Source organism: Saccopteryx bilineata, chromosome 1 (genome assembly GCF_036850765.1).
Source record: "Saccopteryx bilineata isolate mSacBil1 chromosome 1, mSacBil1_pri_phased_curated, whole genome shotgun sequence".
NCBI classification, from domain to species: Eukaryota; Metazoa; Chordata; class Mammalia; order Chiroptera; family Emballonuridae; genus Saccopteryx; species Saccopteryx bilineata.
The window spans coordinates 296,753,384-296,777,601 of NC_089490.1; the positions used below are offsets into that span (position 1 = coordinate 296,753,384).

Consider the following 24,218-nt stretch of genomic DNA (forward strand, 5'->3'; position numbering starts at 1 on the left):
ACTTGTTTTGAGTTCTCTTGGGTATAGACGTAGGAGTCAAAACTGTTATTCAAAAATGGTTGCTGTGTAGACTATTTTTAACCCTGTATTTTCTTTGGCCGAGAGAGTACATTTAGTACATTTCTGGAATCAAAAAAAGGAAAAGTTATAAGCCGTTTTTGTTTTATTAATTTTAGTAAGAGAGAGACAGGAACATCAAGCTGCTCCTATATGTGCTCTGACTGGGGATCAAATTGACAACTTCTGTGCTTTGGGATGATGCTCTAACCAACTGAGCTATCATCTAGCCAGCACATTTCGAATAATTTTTTCATTTATTCATTAGGTTCATGTATTTTTTCCTTTTCCAAAATTTTTCTTCTAATAAGATTGAAAGGATAATGATAATACTAATTAATAATAGCTGACATAGAGCAGGACAGTGCAGGCTCAGGAAAAAAGGTGATTCAGGCCCTGGCCGGTTGGCTCAGTGGTGGAGCGTCGGCCTGGCGTGCGGAAGTCCCGGGTTTGATTCCCGGCCAGGGCACACAGGAGAGGCGCCCATCTGCTTCTCCACACCCCTCTCCCTCTCCTTCCTCTCCGTCTTTCTCTTCCCCTCCCGCAGCCGAGCCTCCACTGGAGCAAGAGATGGCCCGGGCACTGGGGATGGCTCCTTGGCCTCTGCCCCAGGCGCTAGAGTGGCTCTGGTTGCGACAGAGCGACGCCCCAGAGGGGGAGAGCATCGCCCACTGGTGGGCGTGCCAGGTGGATCCCAGTCGGGCGCATGTGGGAGTCTGTCTGACTGCCTCCCCATTTCCAGCTTCAGAAAAATACAAAAAAAAAAAAAAAAGGTGATTCATGGTACATACAGTGTTGGAGAAGAGATCTATAAATACCTTGGACCATCAGAAAGACAAATAAGTGGGCTCTAGAACAAATTAAGCCTGAAACACTGCTGGAGGCAAAAAATGACAACTGAAGTTGTCTTTCTTTGGGCACATTAGAAGGTAGCAAGAAAAGAGAAAGACCAAATAAGAGATGGATTGATCCTATGAAAGAATTCACAGGCATGAGTCCACAGGAGCTGAGCAAGGCTGTTAAGGACAGGACATTGTGGATGTCACTCATTCATATGGTCATGAGGAATCAGCGTTGACTCAACAGCATATAACACACATATTAGTTACACATATTGATCCTCCCAACAATTCTGCTTGAGACAGATACTGCTTTTATCCCTATTTTACAGATGAGATGACAAAGCTGGTATTCAAACCCAGGGAGTCTGACTCCAGAGCCCGTACTTTTAATTACTACATTACACAGCCTTTCCAAAGGTAGAAGAGGTTAAATTATAATAATTCCCATAAACCAGATAACACATCACTTCTGTACAACCAGAAATACAGTTTCTCTACTAATCTTGATATATAACCTAATACTCATATTAAATAATACTTTATTTTATTTTTATATTAATATAATACACTTAATCACACACATAATTAAAATAATAAAATTTATTATATTAATAAAATCTAGTTTAAATTGTAGTCCACTTTAAGGACTTACTTATTAAAGAAGCAGAAGAATGATTACTATACAGAATTTCATCTAAAGGACGAGTATAAAAAAACAAAACCTTAAAGGCAGTGACTCAACAGAACTTTGGGATTAGGAACATACTTTTACCTGTGCACTGGATGTGATGTCCTCACGCTGCTGGTCAGTCATTGTTGCCAAAGTATCAAAGGGATCCTTCTCACAAGGATCCAGAAGTCCAGGACTACCTATAATAATCACCATATGAGAAAAAAAATTAGCTTCTTTGTAAAAGGAAAAAGAGTCCTTATTCAATTATCATATACAAACATTAAAAATGAAGTAAAAATTACCTTTAAGAATAATTCCTGAAGAAATGCACTCAAAAACTCTTCTCAGTGCATCTCCAGGGCTCTGAGGACTAGAAGCACTACTGATCGCTTTCTCTACTAGTAACTCCATAGCCTAAAAAGAAAAACATAAAAAAATGTGTTTAAGAGCTTATACAGACCCAACAACACCAGAATGACAAACTACTTAATGAAAATTAAAAAAAAAAAAAAATTTTTTTTATTTAGAAAATTAAATTCAATGGGGTGATACTGATCAATAAAAGTGAACAGGCCCTGGCTGGTTGGCTCAGTGGTAGAGCGTCGGCCTGGCGTGTAGAAGTCCTGGGTTCTATTCCCGGCCAGGGCACATAGGAGAAGCGCCCATCTGCTTCTCCACCCCTCCCCCTCTCCTTCCTCTCTGTCTCTCTCTTCCCCTCCCGCAGCTGGGGCTCCATGGGAGCAAAGTTTGCCCAGGCGCTGGGGATGGCTCTGTGGCCTCTACCTTGGGCGCTAGAATGGCTCTGGTCGCAACAGAGCGACGCCCCAGATGGGCAGAGCATTGCCCCCTGGTAGGCGTGCTGGGTGGATCCTGGTCGGGCGCATGCAGGAGTCTGTCTGACTGCCTCCCCGTTTCTAGCTTTGGAAAAATACAAAAAACAAACAAACAAAAAACCCCAGCAATTAAAAACAAAATTCATAAGGCAATATAAAATGTACTTGAGATTTTATAATTTATTCTTAATGAAGAAAAATATAGTTTTTTGTTTTTTTATTATTTAAGTTATTGCTATTCTTTCCTATTAAAATAGAACAATCTTAAAAATTCTTTAGTTATTTAGGGCTCACATACATTTGTTCTTTAATACCTACAGAATGATGATACTAAGGAGTTATAGGAGGCAAATCTTCAAAGTAGAGAATTTTTTTCTTTAAAAACGATGTACTGGCCCTGGCCGGTTGGCTCAGCGGTAGAGCGTAGGCCTGGCATGCGGGGGACCCGGGTTCGATTCCCGGCCAGGGCACATAGGAGAAGCGCCCATTTGCTTCTCCACCCCCACTTCCTCTCTGTCTCTCTATTCCCCTCCCGCAGTCAAGGCTCCATTGGAGCAAAGATGGCCTGGGCACTGGGGATGGCTCCTTGGCCTCTGCCCCAGGCGCTAGAGTGGCTCTGGTCGCGGCAGAGTGACGCCCTGGTGGGGCAGAGCATCGCCCCTGGTGGGCGTGCCGGGTGGATCCCGGTCGGGCGCATGCGGGAGTCTGACTGTCTCTCCCCGTTTCCAGCTTCAGAAAAATACAAAAACAACAACAACAACAAAACAATGTACTGTTATCTAAATGTTTATTTAATGTACAACTGAACTTTTATTATCCCCAAGGAAAATACAAACTATGCTTTCCATGCACTTGAGACTTAAAAATCTAAACCAATGAATAAAAGACAAAAGTAAAAGTATAGATTCAGAAAGCAGTCAATCCAGGAAGTGCCTATTAGAACATTTGCTTTCATTTAGATTTCAAAAACTGAGGTAAGTCTCATAACATTCACTCTTTTAAAGTTTGTACGTCAGTGTTTTTTGGCTCTGGCGAGTTGGCTCAGCAGAAGAGCCTGGTGTATGGATGTTTTGGATTCAATTCCCAGTCAAGGCACACAGGAGAAGCGACCATTTGCTTCTCCCCTCTTCCCTCTCTCCTTTTTCTCTCTGTCCCTCCTGCAGCCATGGCTCTGAGGATAGCTCTATGGCCTCATCTCAGGTGATAAAATAGCTTGGTTGCTGAATAACAGAGCAATGGCCCCAGATGGGTAAAGCACTGCCCCATAGTGGGGGGGGGCTTGCCCGTTGCACCCTGGTTGGGGTGCATGTGGGAGTCTGTCTCTCTGCCTCCCCAATTCTCACTTAGAAAAATAAAAAGCCAGTGGTTTTTAGTATACTTATAACGTTTCAACCATAATCACGCTCTAATTCCAGAACACATTTATCACTCCCCCAAAAAACTCCATACCCATTAGTACTCTTTCTCCATTCTTCCTTTTCTCCAGACCTGACACCGACTAAATCACTTTCTATTTCTGTAGATTTTCCCATTCTATATATTTCACAGAAACGAAACCATGTATATAATGTACTTTTTGTGTCTGACTTACATTACTTAGCATAAGATGTAAGGTTCACTTAAAATTTAAATAAGACCTCCAATAACAATTCAAAGCAAGTTAATAGACTAGAAATACAATGAAGTCCCTAAAACAATACTGAAGCTGAAAATACCTCGGTGAAAATCCTTTTGTAGTTGCCTGCTTAAAAAGCTCATAGAATTAATCAGAGGTTAAAAAAAAACCCAAAAAACCCCAAACACAAAAAACCCCACAAAACTAAGTCAAGCTATTCCCCCCCCCCCCACAAGCCATTACAGTACTCAGGGTCTTTTATTTTATTTTATTTTTAAATTTTATTTATTCATTTTTAGAGAGGAGAAAGACAGAGAGGGAGAAGGGGGGAGGAGCTGGAAGCATCAACTCCCATATGTGCCTTGACCAGGCAAGCCCAGGGTTTCAAACCAGCGACCTCAGCATTTCCAGGTCGACGCTTTATCCACTGCGCCACCACAGGTCAGGCACTCAGGGTCTTTTAAATAGGAATTCTAAAATGTCTAAACATGTAGAGACAACAGTCCCAAACAAATTAGGAGTAAGTTATAAGAGAGATGGGAAATTAAAGAGACAGTACATATAAATAGCAGTAAAAAAAAAAAGAGCTAAAAGCACGACAGATTAAAAAAAAATTAAAATGTTCAAAATGATCAATGTAAATCACAAGTAAAAAAAAAAAAAAGAAATCAAGACAGTTCAGTTCATCCAGTTTAAGAACACAGAAGATGTTCAAGACATTTTAAAAGGGTTTTCATGATAAAGATTTAGTATTTTAAGGAATTCATTTCAGTTCTCCAAACAATTCTATGAATGTATAATACCTCTCCTTGCCAAACAAATCAAATGATATCTTAAGATGCCCAACAGACTGAAATCCTGAAGGGTAAGATCAATATCATATCTGTAACCCCTCTGCCTACCATAAGTGGTCAGCATATATTACTTAAGGCGGTTCTTGCTGGTTGGCTTAGCAGTGGTTGGCAAACTGTAGCTCGTGAGCCACACGTGCTCTTCCACAAAATACCACATGCGGGCACTACCTCAATAAGGAATATACCTACCTATATAGTTCAAGTTTAAAAAATTTGGCTCTCAAAAAAAAATTCAATCATACTGTTGATATTTGGCTCTGTTGACTAATGAGTTTGCTGACCACTGGCTTAGTGGATAGAATGTCAGTCTGGCGTGCAGACATCCCAGGTTCCATTCAGGGTCAGGGCACATGAGAGGTGACCATCTGCTTCTTTTCCCTGCCTTGTCCCCCTTCTCTCTCTCTTCCCCTCTTGTAGCCAGTGGCTCGATTGGTCTGAGCATCAGCCTCAGGAGCTAAATAGCTCAGTTGGGAGCATGGCCCCAGATGGGCAGAGAAAGTATCAGCCCCAGAGGGGGTTGCCAGGTGAATGTAGGTCTAGGTGCATGTGGTAGTCTATCTCCTCTACTCTCACTTAACACAGACAAACACCTTAATAAATATTTGTGAAACAATACTTTTGGAAAAAATGTGAAAATAATCCTGCTGATAAGAGACCAAGGTTAATAAACAAATTACTGATGATGTGCTTAAAATACAATACTAAAGTAATAAAATATGGAACTTTCCATAAATACCTCAAACTTCTGCTATGTACCTTTAAAAAATGTTAAAAGTATTAAACAATCACCTATAACCTCTATGTCAAATAAAAAAGGTGTTTTTTGTTTGTTTGTTTGTTTTGGGCATTTTTACAAAGCCAGAAACAGGGAGGCAGTCAGACAGATTCCCGCATGCGCCCGACCAGGATCCACCCGCACGCTCACCAGGGGGCGAAGCTCTGCCCAACTGGGGCGTTGCTCTGCTGCGACCAGAGCCATTCTAGCCTCTGAGGCAGAGGCCACAGAGCCATCCTCAGCGCTCGGGCAAACTTTGCCCCAATGGAGCCCCAGCTGCAGGAGGGAAAGAGAGAGACAGAGAGGAAGGAGAGGGGTAGGGGTGGAGAAGCAGATGGGTGCTTTTCCTGTATGCCCTGGCCGGGAATCGAACCCGGGACTCCTGCACGCCAGGCCGACGCTCTACCACTGAGCCAACTGGCCAGGGCGGTGTTTCCTTTTTTTAGTGAGACAGAGAGACAGACAGACAGGAAGGTAAAGGGACGAGAAGCATCAACTCATAGTTGCAGCACCTTAGTTGTACACTGATTGCTTTCCCGTATGTGCCTTGACCAGGCCTGCGATCTCGGAGTTTCGAACCTGGGTCCCCCAGTGTCCCAGGACGACTCTCTATCTACTGTGCCACTACCTGGGTCAGGCAAGAATGTGCTTCAAGTAATTCAAAGCTTTTTCAAAAATCTCTTTATTGACTATCCTTAAGAAGTGAGAATTTGTGATTTATACTTGCCTATACAGGTACCTAGAAACTAATTAAGAACCAAGAGCAATGAAATTACTTATAGAAAACAGAAAGTGAATATATTAGAACACACAATGAAACTAAGTCAACTATCTGAACTTCTCAGACCACTTGCTGCAAAATATGCATTTAAAATATATTAATTTTCTGCCTGATCAGGTGGTGGCATAGTGGATAGCATGTTGACCTGAGACCCTGAAGATCCAGGTTCCAAACCCCGAGGTTGTCGGCTTCAACACTGGCTCACCAGCTTGAGTGCAGGGTTGCTGGTTTGAGCGTGGGATAATAGACACGACCCATGGTCGCTGGCTTGGCTTGAGCCCCCTGCCCCATCAAGGCATGCATGAGAAGCAATCAATGAGCAACTAAAGTGCCACAACTATGAGTTGATGCTTTTCATCCCTTTCCCTTCCTGTCTGTGTCTCTATCCCCCCCTTTCACTAAAAACCCCCAATATATATATATATATATATATATATATATATATATATATATATATATATTAACAGAGACAGAGAGAGAGTCAGAGAGAGGGATAGATAGGGACAGACAGGAACGGAGAGAGATGAGAAGCATCAGTTTTTCATTGTGGCACCTTAGTTGTTCATTGATTGCTTTCTCATATGTGCCTTAACCGGGGGGCTACAGCAGAGCAAGTGACCCCTTGCACAAGCCAGTAACCTTGGGCTCAAGCTGGTGAGCCTTGCTCAAACCAGATGAGCCCGCCGTGCTCAAGCTAGAACCTCCGGGTCTCGAACCTGGGTCCTCCACATCCCAGTCTGATGCTGTATCCACTGTGCAACTGCCTGGTAAGGCACTAAAAATATTTTTAAATATTAATTTTCTACAGAACGTGGTTATTCTCCAAGATATCTATAGTTAAAAAAGCAACAAACGTAGAGTACATGTGGTTTATAAAATCTGAAATATATGCATTCAAAAATAAAAGGGCCTGACCAGGTGGTAGCGCAGTGGAAAGAGCGTTGGACTGGGATGCAGAGGACCCAGGTTCAAGACCCTGAGGTCGCCAGCTTGAGCACGGGCTCATCTGGTTTGAGCAAAAGCCCACCAGCTTGAAACCAAGGTCTCTGGCACCAACAAGGGGCTACTTGGTCTGCTGAAGGCTCACGGTCAAGGCACATATGAGAAAGCAATCAATGAACAACTAAGGTGTTGCAACGTGCAATGAAAACCTAATGATTGATGCTTCTCATCTCTCTCCGTTCCTGTCTATCCCTCTCTCTGACTCTCTGTCTCTGTAAAAAAAAAAAAAAAAAAGTAAAAAGGATAACAACAATGAAGAATCAGATTAGATTTAAAATCAATGAATGACATATTTGTTGTAAAAAAGTCATGAAGCATATTTTTCCTTTCTATCTCTAGTAGTATTAATGACAGTAATGCCTATCAAATGGTTATGGTAAGTACTTTAAATGCATGATTTAATTTTTATAACTAGATGCTATTATACCACAATGTTAAAGAGAAAAAAAGAAAACAGAGGCTTAAAACAGCTTGTATAAAGTCACACAATTACAAGGTATAAAGATTAGAATTTCAACCCAGGTCTGTCTGACTCAAATCCTGTTTGTTTTGTTTTTAACTATAACACTATTTCAAAAAATATCCTTTTCTAGCTCTGGTAGAGGTCAAGAGCCATAAAAACAACCACCCCCCGCCCCAACAAAAACCTGTAAGATTGTAGTGACACAGTTATTTTCATCTGGTAGGAGTATAAACTGTAAAACCTTTTTTAGTATACAACTAACTGGCAAGCTCAAAGGCACATACCAGCTATGTCAGTACCAAAGATTTACAACAGGGCTGTTATACTTAAACGAAAACAAAAAAATTCAGTAGAGCTGTTTATCTGTAATGAACTGGAAATGACCAAAATACCTAACAGTAGTTATAATGGTTAAATAATAGTAATAGTAGCAGTAATACTCTTCACCATTACAACTAATTATACTTAAGCAGTGTTCTAAAATTTTACATCTCTCCCATTATACAAATAAAGATATTTATGTTATTAAAATAGGATTTTATGAATATCATTACAACAAGCAAGTGTATATACAAAAGCCATCTCTATATTCAAATTCACAAAGTAATACTGATAGCTGCATGACAGACTTCCATTTCTAAAGCTATCTGCAGGAACAGCATCTTACTTTGTACTCAACAATTGTTTAAAAAAAGTTTACTCACAGCTATTGGTGATTTGGGAGTGTGTGGGTACTTAAGCAGATGGTTTTAGTTAAGTGGTGGCTAAGTGCTGAGTTATTCTTTTAAAGCTAAAGTGAATGAGATGATACAGTCCAAGTATAATTTGCTTGTTCTTTTGCAAGCTAAAAGAATACTGGTTGTTTGTCCTGAGATGTTAGTACGTTCTCATTTATATGTCACCACCACTAAAATCTAAATTATCTGCATCTATATAAAATACTCTTGAAAAACAAAATATATGGAAAGAAACGTTAAAATCACGTATTTCAACTGCTATTTGATCAGAAAGTATAACTATGATATTTCTCTCAGCCCCTTCCTTCTTTGGGAACTGTTCTTTCACACTTGATAGCTCATTCTTTTAAAAAAATAAAAGAAAAACACATGTGACATAAAATTAATTACTTAAAAAATTTCTTTATAAATAAACCCCATGCCTTTTTAAAAAACTGATTTTAGAGAGAAAAGAAGAGAAGAGAAGAAGAAAGAAAAGGGGAGGGAGAGAGAAGCATGGATTTGTTGTCCTACTTATTTATGCATTCACTGGTTGATTCTTTTAAGTGCTCTGACTGGGGAACAAACCTACAACATTGGCGTATTAGGACGATGTTATCAAGCCAGGGCTTGATAAATTAACTATGTTAAAGTGAATACTTAAGTGGCATTTAGTACATTCACTATGTTTTACAACCACCACCTCTATCAAGTTAAAAACATTTCAAAGCTCCTGACCTATTGAGCAGTGTCTCCCCAGTCCCTCTTTCCTCAAGCCTATGCCAGCTACCAATCTGTATTCCATCTCTATGGATTTGTCTATTCCAGGTATTTTGCACAAATGCAATCATATGTGTGATCTTTCTGTCTACCTTCATTCACATTTTGGACTTCATCCATGCTGTGATTTCTTTGGTAAAATATATCTCACCCTAATATATGCTTTTAGAACTACACAATAAAAATTAAAATATTAACTACCCGCCTTTTGCAAATTACAGCAGATGTACTGTTATATATATATATATAAAATACTGTTATTTTTTATATATATAAAAAAATAAAAAATATATAATATTTATTTATTTATTTATTTATTTATTTATTCTTTTAAAGGGACAGAGAGAGTCAGAGAGAGGAACAGACAGGGACAAAGAGATGAGAAGCATTAATCATTAGTTTTTCGTTGTGACACCTTAGGTGTTCATTGATTGCTTTCTCATATGTGCCTTGACCGCGGGCCTTCAGCAGATCAAGTAACCCCTTGCTTGAGCCAGAGACCTTGGGTCCAAGCTGGTGAGCTTTTTGCTCAAACCAGATGAGCCTGTGCTCAAGCTGGCGACCTTGGGGTCTCGAACCTGGGTCCTTCTGCATCCCAGTCCGATGCTCTATCCACTGCGCCACCGCCTGGTCAGGCAGGTGTACTGTTCTTTTTTTTTTTTTTTTATTTTTTTTTTTATTTTTTTTATTTTTTCATTTTTCTGAAGCTGGAAACAGGGAGAGACAGTCAGACAGACTCCCGCATGCGCCCGACCGGGATCCACCCGGCACGCCCACCAGGGGCGACGCTCTGCCCACCAGGGGGCGATGCTCTGCCCATCCTGGGCGTCGCCATGTTGCGACCAGAGCCACTCTAGCGCCTGAGGCAGAGGCCACAGAGCCATCCCCAGCGCCCGGGCCATCTTTGCTCCAATGGAGCCTTGGCTGCGGGAGGGGAGGAGAGAGACAGAGAGGAAAGCGCGGCGGAGGGGTGGAGAAGCAAATGGGCGCTTCTCCTGTGTGCCCTGGCCGGAATCGAACCCGGGTCCTCCGCACGCTAGGCCGACGCTCTACCGCTGAGCCAACCGGCCAGGGCCAGGTGTACTGTTCTAAAGGAGGTTAAAATACCACCTTGCAATTCTGATGTCAGATCAACCTTACAATAGAAGTCCACTATGTATATATTTTCTTAACTTCATTACCACAAAATTCAGGACAAAAGAACTAATGTGAAGGCAGACTACTGTTCTTTAAAATTTTATTTATTTACTTAGGGAGAGAGGGGGGTGAGGGACAGGAGCATCAATCTGTTCCTGTATGCACCCTGACTGGGGATGGAACCAGCGATCTCTGTGCATCCAGACTATGCTCTAACTAATGGAAGTATCCGGCCAGGGCAGAGTACCATTTTTAGTACTTATCACAGTGGGAAAACAAGAACCTAAAAGCAGGCACTGTTACTTTTTTTATTTTTTATCTTATTTTATTTTATTTTTTTACAGAGACAGAGAGAGTCAGAGAGAGGGATAGACAGGGACAGACAGACAGGAATGGAGAGAGATGAGAAGCATCAATCATTAGTTTTTTGCTGCAACACCTTAGTTGTTCATTGATTGCTTTCTCATATGTGCCTTGACTGTGGGCCTTCAGCAGACCGAGTAACCCCTTGCTTGAGCCAGTGACTTTGGGTCCAAGCTGGTGAGCTTTTTGCTCAAACCAGATGAGCCCACGCTCAAGCTGGTGACCTCGAGGTCTCGAACCTGGGTCCTCGGCATCCCAGTATGACACTCTATCCACTGTGCCACCGCCTGGTCAGGCCACTGTTACTTTTTAAGTAACCTGAATGCTAAAATAAAATTGTAAAAACGAAGTTCCTAAGGCCAGTGAAAGAATATTTCCAAGAAATTGAGAGGCTTGGCCAACTTTCCACGTAGCTCCTACATTGGCTTTCTAGAGAAGATGTGGATAGTGGTGTTGGCAATTGAGTCAAGAAATCCAAAAAAATTTCACCAAGTCCGTTCCACCTCCAAAAGGTATAACAAACAAGTCATGTTGCAGGTAGTCCCAAGAGAAGAATTTTCCTAAATGTAAATCCCTCTGACCACTTTCTGTTTTATTAGAGGAAAGTAAAGTAATAGAATTCACCATCCTAAAGAAATCTTGTGGAAGTGAGACAAGAAAGAGTAGAAAAATTATCCACATGTGATTATCTCTTGCAATAGACTTTGACTAACATGTAGATAAAAGAAAAAATAAGGTAACAGCCCTGGCTGCTTGGCTCAGTGACAGAGCACAGTCCTGGGTTTGACTGCTGGTCAAGGAACACAGCAGAAGTGACCATCTGCTCCCTCCCCCCACAGTTACATCTCCATTAGTTTGAGTGAGTTGGCCTGGGGCTGAGAATGACTCTGGGGATAGCTTGGTTGCCAGACAATGGCAACAGATGGGCAGAGCAAGGACCCCCCCTTAGGAGGGCTTGCTGGGTGATTCCCAGTCGGGGCACGCGGAATTCTGTCTCTCTGCCTTCCCTCCTCTCACTTAAAAAAAAAAAAGTACTATCTTCCAAAGGAGTAAGTTAGGAAAAAGTGATATATGGAAGATGGTTGTGAACTCTCAATACAAGTTTCCCAATGAGAGTTCATATCCCCCCACCCCCCTTTTGGTTCAGGGAAATAGAAGTTGTTTTTAAGATGGTGAAGAGGCTCAGAAAACAAATACAGCAGATTCTGCACAGGCAAAGGTTCCAGAAGCCCATCCTGGGTTTGAAACCTGAAGCCTAAAGGAGTGCCAATGGAAGCCACTTCATATAGAATGAGAGCACATTTGATAAAGACATAGTTGAAAGCACAACTCATGTATGTAACAAGGCTGGATGCAACCAAACACTCCTCTTTTCCACATGCAATCCTCAAAGCAGAGCTTGCAAATGAAGCAAATGAGAAGTATTTAAAAAGGTGTGCTTAGATTCAAAGCAATTCTTGTTTGGATATCTCAGCACAAAAAGCTAATTTTGTAATGGACCTGATGATGCTAGGCACTAAGATGATGAAAAAAAACAAAAGAAACCAGGCATGGCATCTTTTTTTGAATAAAACATAGCATTAAAAATCTATTCTAGCCTGACCTGTGGTGGCTCAGTGGATAAGGCGTCAATCTGGAAACACTGAGGTTGCCGGTTCAAAACCCTGGGCTTGCCTGGTCAAGGCACAAATGGGAGTTGATGCTTCCAGCTCCTCCCCCCTTCTCTCTCTCTCTCCCTCTCTCTCCTCTCTAAAAATGAATAAAAAAAAAAAAAAAAAAAAAAAATCTATTCTACATGGACCCTGGGTGATAATGTGTTAATATAGCCTCATTACTTGTAACAAATGTACTGCTCTGTTGCAAAATATTGATGGGGGGAGCTGTATGTGGCAGAGTATGAGGGAACTCTTATATTTTGCTGTGACCCAAACACTGATAAAAAAAAATGTCAATTAATAAAAATTCACTCTGAAGAATTTTAATGTAAGAGAATAAAGATATAATGTGCTAATGTTCTGAATAAAAGAAGTTGTTGAATACAAAAGGCTAATAAAATTAAGAGCTACAAATTGAGATGAAAAGATTATAGAGCTAATAAAACTGAATTGCAAAATCACATTATTACAGAATAAATGATTATAAATAGCACAGACATTTGGACATAGCTTAAAATCAAGTTACTACCAAAGAGACTACCACAGGAAACACAAGAGGAAAGAAAACAAAGATTAAAACAATCACTGAGAAGAAAATAGATATGTAGGACAAAGGCAATCCAATATAAGGCTAACTGGTGTCCCTAAAATAGAGAATCATACTGATCAGACATAATAAAATGTAATTAATCAAGAAATAAAAAGGAGAAACCCTAGTTAAAAAAAACCACTAGTGGTTAGCATCGAACCATTTAAACATAGATATTAAACAATCATAGAAATAAGACTACAGAATGTAAATATAGCTATTTATGCACTTAAAAAAAAAAAAAGATTGGCCCTGGCCGGTTGGCTCGGTGGTAGAGCATCGGCCTGGCATGCGGAAGTCCTGGGTTCGATTCCCGGCTAGGGCACACAGGAGAAGCACCCATCTGCTTCTCCACTCCTCCCCCTCTTCTTCCTCTCTGCCTCTCTCTTCCCCTCCTGCAGCTGGCGCTCCATTGGGGCAAAGTTTGCCGAGGCGCTGAGGATGGCTCTGTGGCCTCTGCCTCAGGCGCAGGAATGGCTGTGATGGCGGCAGAGCAACTCCCCAAGATGGGCAGAGCATCGCCCCTTGGTGGGCATGCTGGGTGGATCCCGGTCGGGCGCATACAGGAGTCTGATTGCCTTTCCGTTTCTAACTTCAGAAAAAAAAAAAAAAAAAAAAATTTGCCGGACCAGGTGGTGGCACAGTGGATAGAGCAACGGACTAGGATGCGGAAGATCCAGGTTCTAAACCCCGAGGTCGTTGGCTTGAGCAAAGGGTCACTCAGTCTGCTGTAGGCCCCCCCCCATCCGTCAAGGCACATATGAGAAAGCAATCAATGAGCAACTAAGGTGCCACAATGAAGAATTGATGCTTCTCATCTCTCTCCCTTCCTGTCTGTCCCTATCCCTCTCTATCACCCCCCTCTCTCTCACACACACACATGTAAGAAAAGAATACGGAAGGTACAGTACAAACAAAATTACTGAGGAAGTCGAATTAAGAGGTATATTTATACACTATACAGTACCTTGTTGAGAGAACATGTTCTAAGTGCCCAATTTATAAAACCCACATATTATTGGACCACAAAGAAAAGTTTAAATTTTAAAAATTGCATATGGCAGAATACATCTGCTAGATTACAATGCTATATAAAAACTAGAAGTCTTTAAGGCCGCCATCCTTCAACATGTAGAATTTAAAAATTCCCTCAAAACTACTCTTGGCTTAGAGACAATATCAAAACACATTTCAGCCTGACCAGGTGGTGGCACAGTGCATGAAGTGTCGGACTGGGATGCTGAGGACCCAGGTTTGAGACCCCAAGGTCGCTGGCTTGAGCGCGGGCTTATCTGGCTTGAGCTAAAAAAAACAAATGCTCACCAGCTTGGACCCAGGGTTGCTGGCTTGAGCAAGGGGTTACTTGGTCTGCTGAAGGCCCGTGGTCAAGGCACATATGGGAGAGCAGTCAATGAACAACTGGGGTGTCACGATGTGCAACAAAAAACTGATGATTGATGCTTCTCAACTCTCAGTTCCTGTCTGTCTGTCCCTGTCTATCCCTCTCTCTGACTCTCTCTGTAAAAAACAAAAGAAAAAACCACATTTCATAAAACATAGAAAATAATGTGTGTGTATATATATGACCAAAAATGTGTGTTCAACTTTATAAAATCTCCATAATTAATAGTGTAGGAAATGAATGAAATAAGGATCCCACTCAAGAAGTTTGTAAAAGAGCAATAACAATAAACCCAAGGAAAAAACAAACCAGAAATTGATGAATTATTAAAGAAGAAAATGATAGGTCTGGCCAAAGTAAATGAAAATCAGAAATTAATGAATTATTAGAGGAAATGGTAGATCTGGCAGATAAACTCTAGAGATGATTCTCTGGGGAGAGGAAGAAAAAAGGTAACACACTGCCTAAAAAAAATACAATAGCAAGGATAATTTTTAAATTGTCAAAAAACTGACAGTTTGTTGTTTGCAACTACTCAAATACTGGTGTACTTTCTGTTATATGTACATGATTTCAAAGACCAGCCAGGAGGTCTACTTGCCCTTCCTGACTCCACCATCACTACCCTGCCATGGTGCACGCCCCCACACTTCCTTTCATCTGTGCACCCTTTTTCCCACTCACTTCTTACAGCTCCCCACCTTCAAAGAAGAGAGTGCCCTATGAAGTTGATGGCTGTCTGATAAAGAGGATAAAAAGGGTATAGGGCAGAGCCCTGGCCAGTTGGCTCAGCGGTAGAGCGTCGGCCTAGCGTGCGGAGGACCTGGGTTCGATTCCTGGCCAGGGCACATAGGAGAAGCGCCCATTTGCTTCTCCACCCCTGCGCATGCGGGAGTCTGTCTGACTGTCTCTCCCTGTTTCCAGCTTTTGAAAAATGAAAAAAAAAAAAAAAAAAAAAAAAAAAAAAAAGGGTATAGGGCAGAGCAGGGCCAGATTTCTTAAGTGCCCCAGAAGGAGTGGCCTGAGACCATTCTTTGAAGTACTGAAGCTTGGACTTACTACAACAGAAAAATTCTCGGCCCTGGCTGGTTGGCTCAGCGGTAGAGCGTCGGCCTAGCGTGCGGAGGACCCGGGTTCGATTCCCAGCCAGGGCACACAGGAGAAGCGCCCATTTGCTTCTCCACCCCTCCGCCGTGCTTTCCTCTCTGTCTCTCTCTTCCCCTCCCGCAGCCAAGGCTCCATTGGAGCAAAGATGGCCTGGGCGCTGGGGATGGCTCTGTGGCCTCTGCCTCAGGAGCTAGAGTGGCTCTGGTCACAATATGGCGACGCCCAGGATGGGCAGAGCATCGCCCCTGGTGGGCGTGCCAGGTCGATCCCGGTCAGGCGCATGCGGGAGTCTGTCAGACTGTCTCTCCCTGTTCATCCAGCTTCAGAAAAATGAAAAAAAAAAAAAAAAAAAAAAAAAATCTCAAGGGCACTTGAAATGAGGAGACTGAAGATGAAGAAAGCAGAAAGTAGAATGATGATGTATGATGCCTATGTTTATAAGATTTTAAACATTTGAAGTTATAATGCTTGTACTTTTTTATATTTTAAGCTCTATTAAATTTTTTGGTCACAAATAAATACTGAAATATCTATTTGTCATTTTGCTCCCATATGGCAGTTGTGATTACTGGCTAATCAGTCAAACAAGAAAAAAGTTAAATGCAGAAAAAGTAGTAATAAATATGCTGCAAAATATTTTCAAAACCCGAAGTCAGCAAAAACTCTTATTATATAAAAGTCCAAGTTAACTGGCTGAAATGGTTGATTTTTCTAGAAAAATGTAAGTTACCAAAAATTAAACCCAGGAGGGAGAAAATTAGATTATTTTTTTATCGACTGATTTTTAGAGAGGGAGAGAGGGAGGGAGGGACAGGTAGAAGGGTAGAGGGGGAAGAGAGGGGGAAGAGAGAGGAAGGAAGAGAGGAAGGGAGGAAAGAAGGAAGAGAGGGAGGGAAGGATAGAGGGAGGGAGGGAAGGAAGGAGGGAAAGAGGGAGGGAGGGAGGGAAGGAAGGAAGGAAGGAAGGGGAGAGGAGAGGAGGAAGAAAGGAGGGAGGGAGGGAAGGAGGAAGGGAGAAGAAGGGAGGAAAGGAGAAAAGGGAGTAGGAGGGAGGGAGGGGGGTAGTGAGAGGGAGAAAGAAACATTCATTTGTTGTTTCAGTTAGTTATGCATTCATTTCATTGGTTTCTTCCTATTATGTATCCTAACCAAGGATAGAACCTGCAACCTTGGTGTTTTGGAACAATGCTCTAAGTGAGCTAACTGGCCAGTACTTAAAACCTGGGTTTATCACAAATAAATTTTAAAAACCACTTCTTTCTTTTCTCTCTTCCCTTCCTTTCCCACTTCTCCCTTCCCCTCCCTTCCCCCTCCTCCCCTCCCTTTCCCTCTCTTATTTACTTTAGGCAGGTGAGATGAGGGGGAGATAAGAGAGGCAGACTCCTGCATGTGCTCTAATTAGCAACCCCTTCAGGGGCCAATGCTCAGGTACCAAGCTATTTTTAGCACCCAAGGCTGATGTGCTCCAACTAAGCAATTCTCAGTGCCCGGGGCCATGCTCAAACCAATTGAGCCACTGGCTGTGGGAGGAAAAGAGGGAGAGAAGGGGGAAAGGGTGGGGAAGAGAAACCGATGATCACTTCTCCTGTGTTTCCTGACCAGGAATTGAACTCAGGATATTTATACACCAGGCCGAAGTTGTATCCACTGAGACACTGGCCAAGGCCAAACCATTATCCTTTAAAAGGATAGTGAGAACTGGCCCTGGCTGGTTGGCTCAGTGGTAGAGCGTCGGCCCAGCGTGCGGGGGACCCGGGTTTGATTCCCGGCCAGGGCACATAGGAGAAGCGCCCATTTGCGTCTCCCCCCACTCCTTCCTCTCTGTCTCTCTCTTCCCCTCCCGCAGCCAAGGCTCCATTGGAGCAAAGATGGCCCAGGCGCTGGGGATGGCTCCTTGGCCTCTGCCCCAGGTGCTAGAGTGGCTCTGGTCGTGGCAGAGCGATGCCCCGGAGGGGCAGAGCATCGCCCCGGTGGGCGTGCTGGGTGGATCCCGGTCGGGCGCATGCGGGAGTCTGTCTAACTGTCTCTCCCCGTTTCCAGCTTCAGAGAAAAAATACAAAAAAAAAAAAAAAAAAAGGATAGTGGGAACTGATGGTGTAGCATGAAATTTATAAACTAAAGGAACATAAGGTTTTGATGCCACTAACAGTTTCAGAGTTTGGAGAAAGAGCAAAGCTTCCAAATTGTTTTTATAGTTAATTACTTTTTCACAATCTAAGAGGATAAACATAAAACTACAAACAATTATTCTGCTGCTGTCATATTCCTAAATAGACTATCGGCAAACAGAACTAAGATTCCATTAAGACTGTCATATAGTATATGAGATTCAACTCTGGAACGCAAATGTAGCTAAATATGAGAACACCCACTGTATATTATCAGATTAAAGGAGAAAAAACTACGTTCCTGTCAATAAACCTTGATGAAGTTCAATTTCCATTCCTGACTCAAAATTACTTAGCAAGACCCTGGCTGGTTGGCTCAGCAGTACAGCATCGACCAGGCGTGTGGAAGTCCCGGGTTTGATTCCTGGCCAGAGCACATAGGAGAAGTGCCCATCTGCTTCTCCACCCTTCCCCCTCTCCCTCTTACCCTCCTGCAGCCAAAGGCTTCACTGGAGCAAGTTGGCCCGGGCGCTGAGGATGGCTCCACGGCCTCTGCCTCAGACACTAGAATAGCTCCCATTGCAATAGAACAACGGCCCAGGTGGGCAGAGCATCACCCCCTGGTGGGCATGCCAGGTGGATCCCAGTTTGGTGCATTTGGGAGTCTGTTTCTCTGCCCCCTTGCTTTTCACTTCAGAAAAAAAAATTACTTAGCAAACTAGGAAAAGATTGATACTTGCAATATGACAAAGTAATTATCTCATATAAAAGACTATGTATTGAAGCATTTTCAATACAATTAGAAACAGAACATGCATAGAAAAGTACTTCTTTCTTTTCTTATTCAGAGAGACAGGAAAGGACAGAGAATGAGAAAAACAACGATTTGTTCCATTTATTTATGCTTTCATTGGTTGTTTCTTTATGTGCTCTGAGCAGGGATGGAACTCGCAACCCTGGCATATTTGGGACTACACTCTAACCACTTGAGCTACCAGGCCAGGGCCTGAAAATATTATTTCTTTTTTTTATATTTGTTGTAGAAGTATCAATCAAATTAAAAAAGAAGGGAAAATATTGGGAAGAAAGCAAAATATCATTTTTAGATATGATTCTAAGACTAGAAAATCCAAGAGAATCACAGGAAAAAAAAATTACAAATAAAGGAATGATGTTAGCTGGTGGATTACAAAATTAATATTCAAAGCTAAAAACTTTATTTTTTCAATTAATCTTTTTTTAGAGACATAGAAAAAGAAACATCTCATCGGTGGGTTCTTGCATGTTCCCTGAGGATCGAACCCACAACCTTAAATGTATCAGGACAATGCTAACCAATTAAGCAACCTGGCTAGGGCCCAAAGCTAAAAGCTTTTACACACATAAACAATAACCAGAGGCTCTGTCTGGTTGATTCAGTGGTAGAGCGTCAGCCTGGTGTGTGGATGTCCTGGGTTCAATTCACGGTCAGGGCACACACGAGAAGCTCTCATCTCCTCCCCCCCCCCCGCCTCTTCTTTTCGCTTCTCTTTCTCTCTCCCCCTCCTGCAGCCATGGCATGAATGGAGTGAGTTGGTCCAGGGTGCTGAGGATGGCTTTGTGGCCTCAGCCTCAGGCCCTAAGAAGAGCTTGGTTGCTGAGCAATGGAGCAACACCCCAGATGGGCAGAGCATCGCATCCTAGTGGGCTTGCTGGGTGGATCTTGGTTGGGGTGCATGCAGGAGTCTGTCTCTCTGTCTCCCCTCCTCTCACTAAACTAAAAAAAATTAAAAAATTAAAAAGAAAAAGAAGTAGGACATCTGACATCCTTGGCTAAGAAGTTAGTATCTGATAAAAGTGAGGATGTTCCTTAAATTAATCTATTAATTCAATGCAGTCCTATTTAGAAAACATCAAAAGAACTTTAGAGAAAATGAACAAAATGGCACCAAGCTCATTTGGAAAACAATTATAGGAGCCAAAAAAATTCTTCTGTGCAAAATGGTACTTATAACGGAGAGGAAGGAATGTGATGAAGATGTACTTTAAAACACACTATGATGTGAGAAGCAATCAATGAATTGATACTTCTCATCCCCCCTCACACCTCTCTAAAATCAGTAAATAAAATCTTTAAAACACATTATAATGCTTCAATAATTGATTAGTAGGAGAGAAGAAAATGAACTGAGGAATAAAAGACAACCCTAGAAATAGGCCCATGAAAGAGGAATTTTGGTTTATGACAGGGTTTCTCAACCTCAGCGCTACTGATGTCGTTTTTTAAAAAATGTTTTATTTACTTATTGGTTTTAGAGAGAGAGAGAAAAGAGAGAGAGAGAGAGAGAGAGAGAGAGAGATACACATATATTTGTTGTTCACTTATCTACGCATTCATAGGTTGTTTCTTGTATGTGTCCTGACTGGGGACTGAACTTGCAACCTTAGTGTATTGGGAGAATGCTCTAAACAACTGAGCTACCCAACCAGGGCCTAGTGACCAGGGTTTTTTTTTTTTTTTTCCTGAAGTGAAAAGCGGGAAGGCAGAGAGACAGACTCCCGCATGTGCCCAACCAGGATCCACCCAGCAAGCCCATTTGGGGTGTTGCTCCTTTGCAATTGGAGCCATTCTAGCATCTGAGGCAATGGAGCCATCCTCAGCACCTGGGCCAACTTTGCTCCAATGGAGCCTTGGCTATGGAGGGAAAGAGGATAGAGAGGAGAGGGGAAAGGATGGAGAAGCAGATGCGCGCTTCTCCTGTGTGCTTTGGCTGGGAATCGAACCCGAAACTTCCACACACCGGGCTAATGCTCTATCACTGAGCCAACAAGTCAGGGCCCTAATGACTAGTTCTGACAAAACAAAAATGTCTCTAGACATTGCCAAATGTTCCCCAGGGGGCAAAACTGCCCCTGGCTGAGAACCACTGGTTTATAATGATGACATTTCAAACTGGGAGTTGAAAAAATAGATAATCATTATTAAATAAATTGTTAAGTGGTATTGGAATAATCGGCAATTGGTGTGGTAAAACATAGCTGAATCCATCTTTAATCCATTTACAGTTTTTGGTTTTTTTAAAAATTAATTTTAACGGGGTGACATTGATAAATCAGGGTATATACATATGTTTAGAGAAAACATCTCTAGGTTATTTTGACATTTGATTATGCTGCATTCCCATCACCCAAAGTCCAACTGTCTTCTGTCACCTTCTAACTGGTTTTCTTTGTGCCCCTCCCCTGTCCTACCCCCACCCCGTAATCCCCGCACTCTTGTCCATGTCTCTGAGTCTCATTTTTATGTCCCACCTATGTATGGAATCATATAGTTCTTAGTTTTTTTCTGATTTACTTATTTCGCTCAAAAACATGGAACGCTTCACGAATTTGCGTGTCATCCTTGCGCAGGGGCCATGCTAATCTTCTCTGTATCGTTCCAATTTTAGTATATGGGCTGCTGAAGTGAGCACCCATTTATAGTTTTTTTTTTTGTTGTTGTTGTTTTTTTTTACAGAGACAGAGAGAGAGTCAGAGAGAGTGATAGATAGGGACAGACAGACAGGAATGGAGAGATGAGAAGCATCAATCATTAGTTTTTCGTTGCGCTTTGCAACACCTTAATTGTTCATTGATTGCTTTCTCATATGTGCCTTGACAGCAGACCTTCAGCAGACTGAGTAACCCTTTGCTCGAGCCAGTGACCTTGGGTCCAAGCTGGCGACCTCGGGGTCTCGAACCTGGGTCCTTCCGCATCCCAGTCCGACGCTCTATCGACTGCGCCATCACCTGGTCAGGCCATTTATAGTTTTTAAGTCAATTTTTAATTTTACAATCAACAGATACATATTTTATCCTGATAAAAACCAAACATTACAGCTCTCTATTCTAATCATTCCTTGCTCCTACTTTTCTCAGAAACAATTGCTAGTAATTTGGAATATATCCTTTAGGAGCTTTGGCTAGGTATTATAATATATACACATGCACTTGCAGAAAATATAATTTGATAGAAAAAGGAAAAGCTCTAGAAGAAAGATTGTGTGAACTGATTTATTAACCTAAAACACACGAGGATTTTGTAAGCAGAATCCAAAACCCAGAAGTTAAAAAAGATTAATGTTAGAATTTGTAAAAAATTTTAAAACTTTTATGTAGCAAAAATTCCATAAAGTTGAAAAGCAAATAAAAAACCAAAAGAAGTAATTTTCAATACAGATGCCAATTTTTTACAGAAAAAATATAATTAAGGAAATGACAGTTAAAGAGAAATATAATTAGAAATACCAGGAATCACTCAAAAAAATGTATATGATAATATTCCACTGTTAGGGCATGAAGGAAATGATCACTTCAACAGTTTAGGAAGTTTTAAATGATACAACTTTCTGGTTAACAATAAGCATATGTTCTCTGACCTTGGAATTCTAGTCTTAGTAATTTACCATGTGTATAATATTCACAAAAGTTTGACAATAATATGAAAACCTAATAGCAAACTACAAACAACCCAATGGTCCATCAAATAGATACCAGTTAAATAAAATAGGGCATTCCTATACAAAGGGAATACCACCTAGTCAATGCAGAGAATGAGGGAGAACTGACTGTGCTCTTCTCCAAGAGCAATCAAGATACATGTTGTTAAGAATGCAAATAATGTAAATAGCATGATTACTCCCAGGGGAAGTAATCCCAGGAGGGAGAGGAAGTGAGGGAATGAGGGAGTGAGAGAGTGAGGAAGGGGAAAGAGAGTGAGAGAGAAAGAGAGAGACAGACTGACCTTAACCCTGGTTACTCCACCCTCACTAACAAGCCCAACTCTGAATCAGAGTTCAATTATATTTTTGAATGAATACTTCTCTGAATTTTCTATTCAGAATCCAAAAAGGTTCAAATATCAAAGGGATACTTGTACGTACATAAATATAGGGATATATGGGATGCATACACATGTCTCTTTTCCCTGGAAGAAATCACAACAAACTGCTAAATAATTTGCCTTTAAAAAATAAGGCTTTCGCCTGACCTGTGGTGGCGCAGTGGATAAAGCGTCGACCTGGAAATGCTGAGGTCGCCGGTTCGAAACCCTGGGCTTGCCTGGTCAAGGCACATATGGGAGTTGATGCTTCCAGCTCCTCCCCCCTTCACTCTCTCTGTCTCTCTCTCCTCTCCCTCTCTCTCCTTTCTATAAATGAATAAATAAAATAAAATAAATAATAATAATAAAAAAAAAAGAAATCTTTCTCATTAAAAAAAAAAAAAATAAGGCTTTCACTTCCTTTCTGCATTATTTGAATATCCTGCCAATATTCCTATTTCTGAATAATGTATATTTCTTTTTCTTTTTTTGTATTTTTCTGAAGCTAGAAACAGGGAGAGACAGTCAGACAGACTCCCGCATGCGCCTGACCGGGATCCACTGGCACGCCCACCAGGGGGCGATGCTCTGCCCATCTGGGGCTTCGCTCTGTTGTGACCAGAGCGCGCCTGGGGCAGAGGCCAAGGAGCCATCCCCAGCGCCTGGGCCATCTTTGCTCCAATGGAGCCTCGCTGCGGGAGGGGAAGAAAGAGACAGAGAGGAAGGAGAGGGGGAGGGGTGGAGAAGCAGATGGGCGCTTCTCCTGTGTGCCCTGGCCGGGAATCAAACCCGGGACTTCTGCACGCCAGGCCGACACTCTAGCACTGAGCCAACCAGCCAGGGCCTCAAGTGCAGTTTTTTAAGTACTAAATTCTCAAAAAGTTAAAAACCCTAAGACTCCTAGGATTTCTCACTAGAAGAGGGAAATAAAGTATATTTTAGGAAATGAAAATAAAGTTAAGCAGAATATGAGACTATGAAAACTGCAGAAATATTTCCTAATTGTTCATTTTTGACAGCACACAGTTACATACTACTTACCCAGCTTGGAAAATCAGACCAAGTTGGAACTCGCTGACAAAGGTCCCGGAGAATACGTATGATAATCACACAGGACTGCAGACCATTAGCTCTAGCCTTGAGAGCAACACAAAAACCAACTGAATTAATCTTAGAAATATTGAAAATATCCCTTGATGAAAAAAAGTTAAAATACCACTGTTCAATGGAAGCTCAGATAAAAATGAAACAAAAATAATTACACTTAAAATTGGATTCAATGAGCTGCCATTTACAGCAATATTTTATGTCAGGGTTAGTATTTAAAAGCTGGTATTTTAGGACAAAGTAAACAGATTATACAAGAAGAATATTTCTTGATACCCTGTGAACCTTGACCTGTAATCATTTAAATTCATAAACTTAAAAAAATCTGCCTACATTAGAAATAAAAGAAAAAGTCAAGAGCTAAAAAGTTTGTCTAGGGACTGAAAGGTTAAGGAAATCTGTTTGGTTTCCCTTCTGTGCCTTTGCATGACTGCAAAGTCACTAAACCAAACAGCTGCTCCCTCACCTTTCACTCCCTACACTTATTAACTTAGAGAAAGAGGGGGAAAAAAATCTTAGA

The 24,218-nt window shown here is 41.7% G+C and overlaps 1 protein-coding gene and 1 non-coding gene across 4 annotated transcripts in view; both read right to left on the reverse strand.

Moving 5' to 3' along the window:
- ZFR (zinc finger RNA binding protein) overlaps positions 1–24,218 on the reverse strand; it is a 90,249-nt gene that overhangs the window by 3,628 nt on the left and 62,403 nt on the right. For 2 of the 3 annotated variants that reach the window (XM_066244260.1, XM_066244261.1), the window contains 3 exons: positions 23,633–23,728; positions 1,875–1,986; positions 1,672–1,769 (listed from right to left, as the gene is read on the reverse strand). In XM_066244260.1, coding sequence (XP_066100357.1) covers positions 1,672–1,769; positions 1,875–1,986; positions 23,633–23,728 — 306 coding nt within the window. Of the gene's footprint in view, positions 1–1,671; positions 1,770–1,874; positions 1,987–23,632; positions 23,729–24,218 lie in introns of those variants that run through there. The other variant, XM_066244262.1, reaches the window with a different exon arrangement.
- On the reverse strand, positions 21,097–21,203 carry LOC136321574 (U6 spliceosomal RNA). The gene has a single exon (XR_010728724.1). It is a non-coding gene; the product is annotated as a U6 spliceosomal RNA (small nuclear RNA).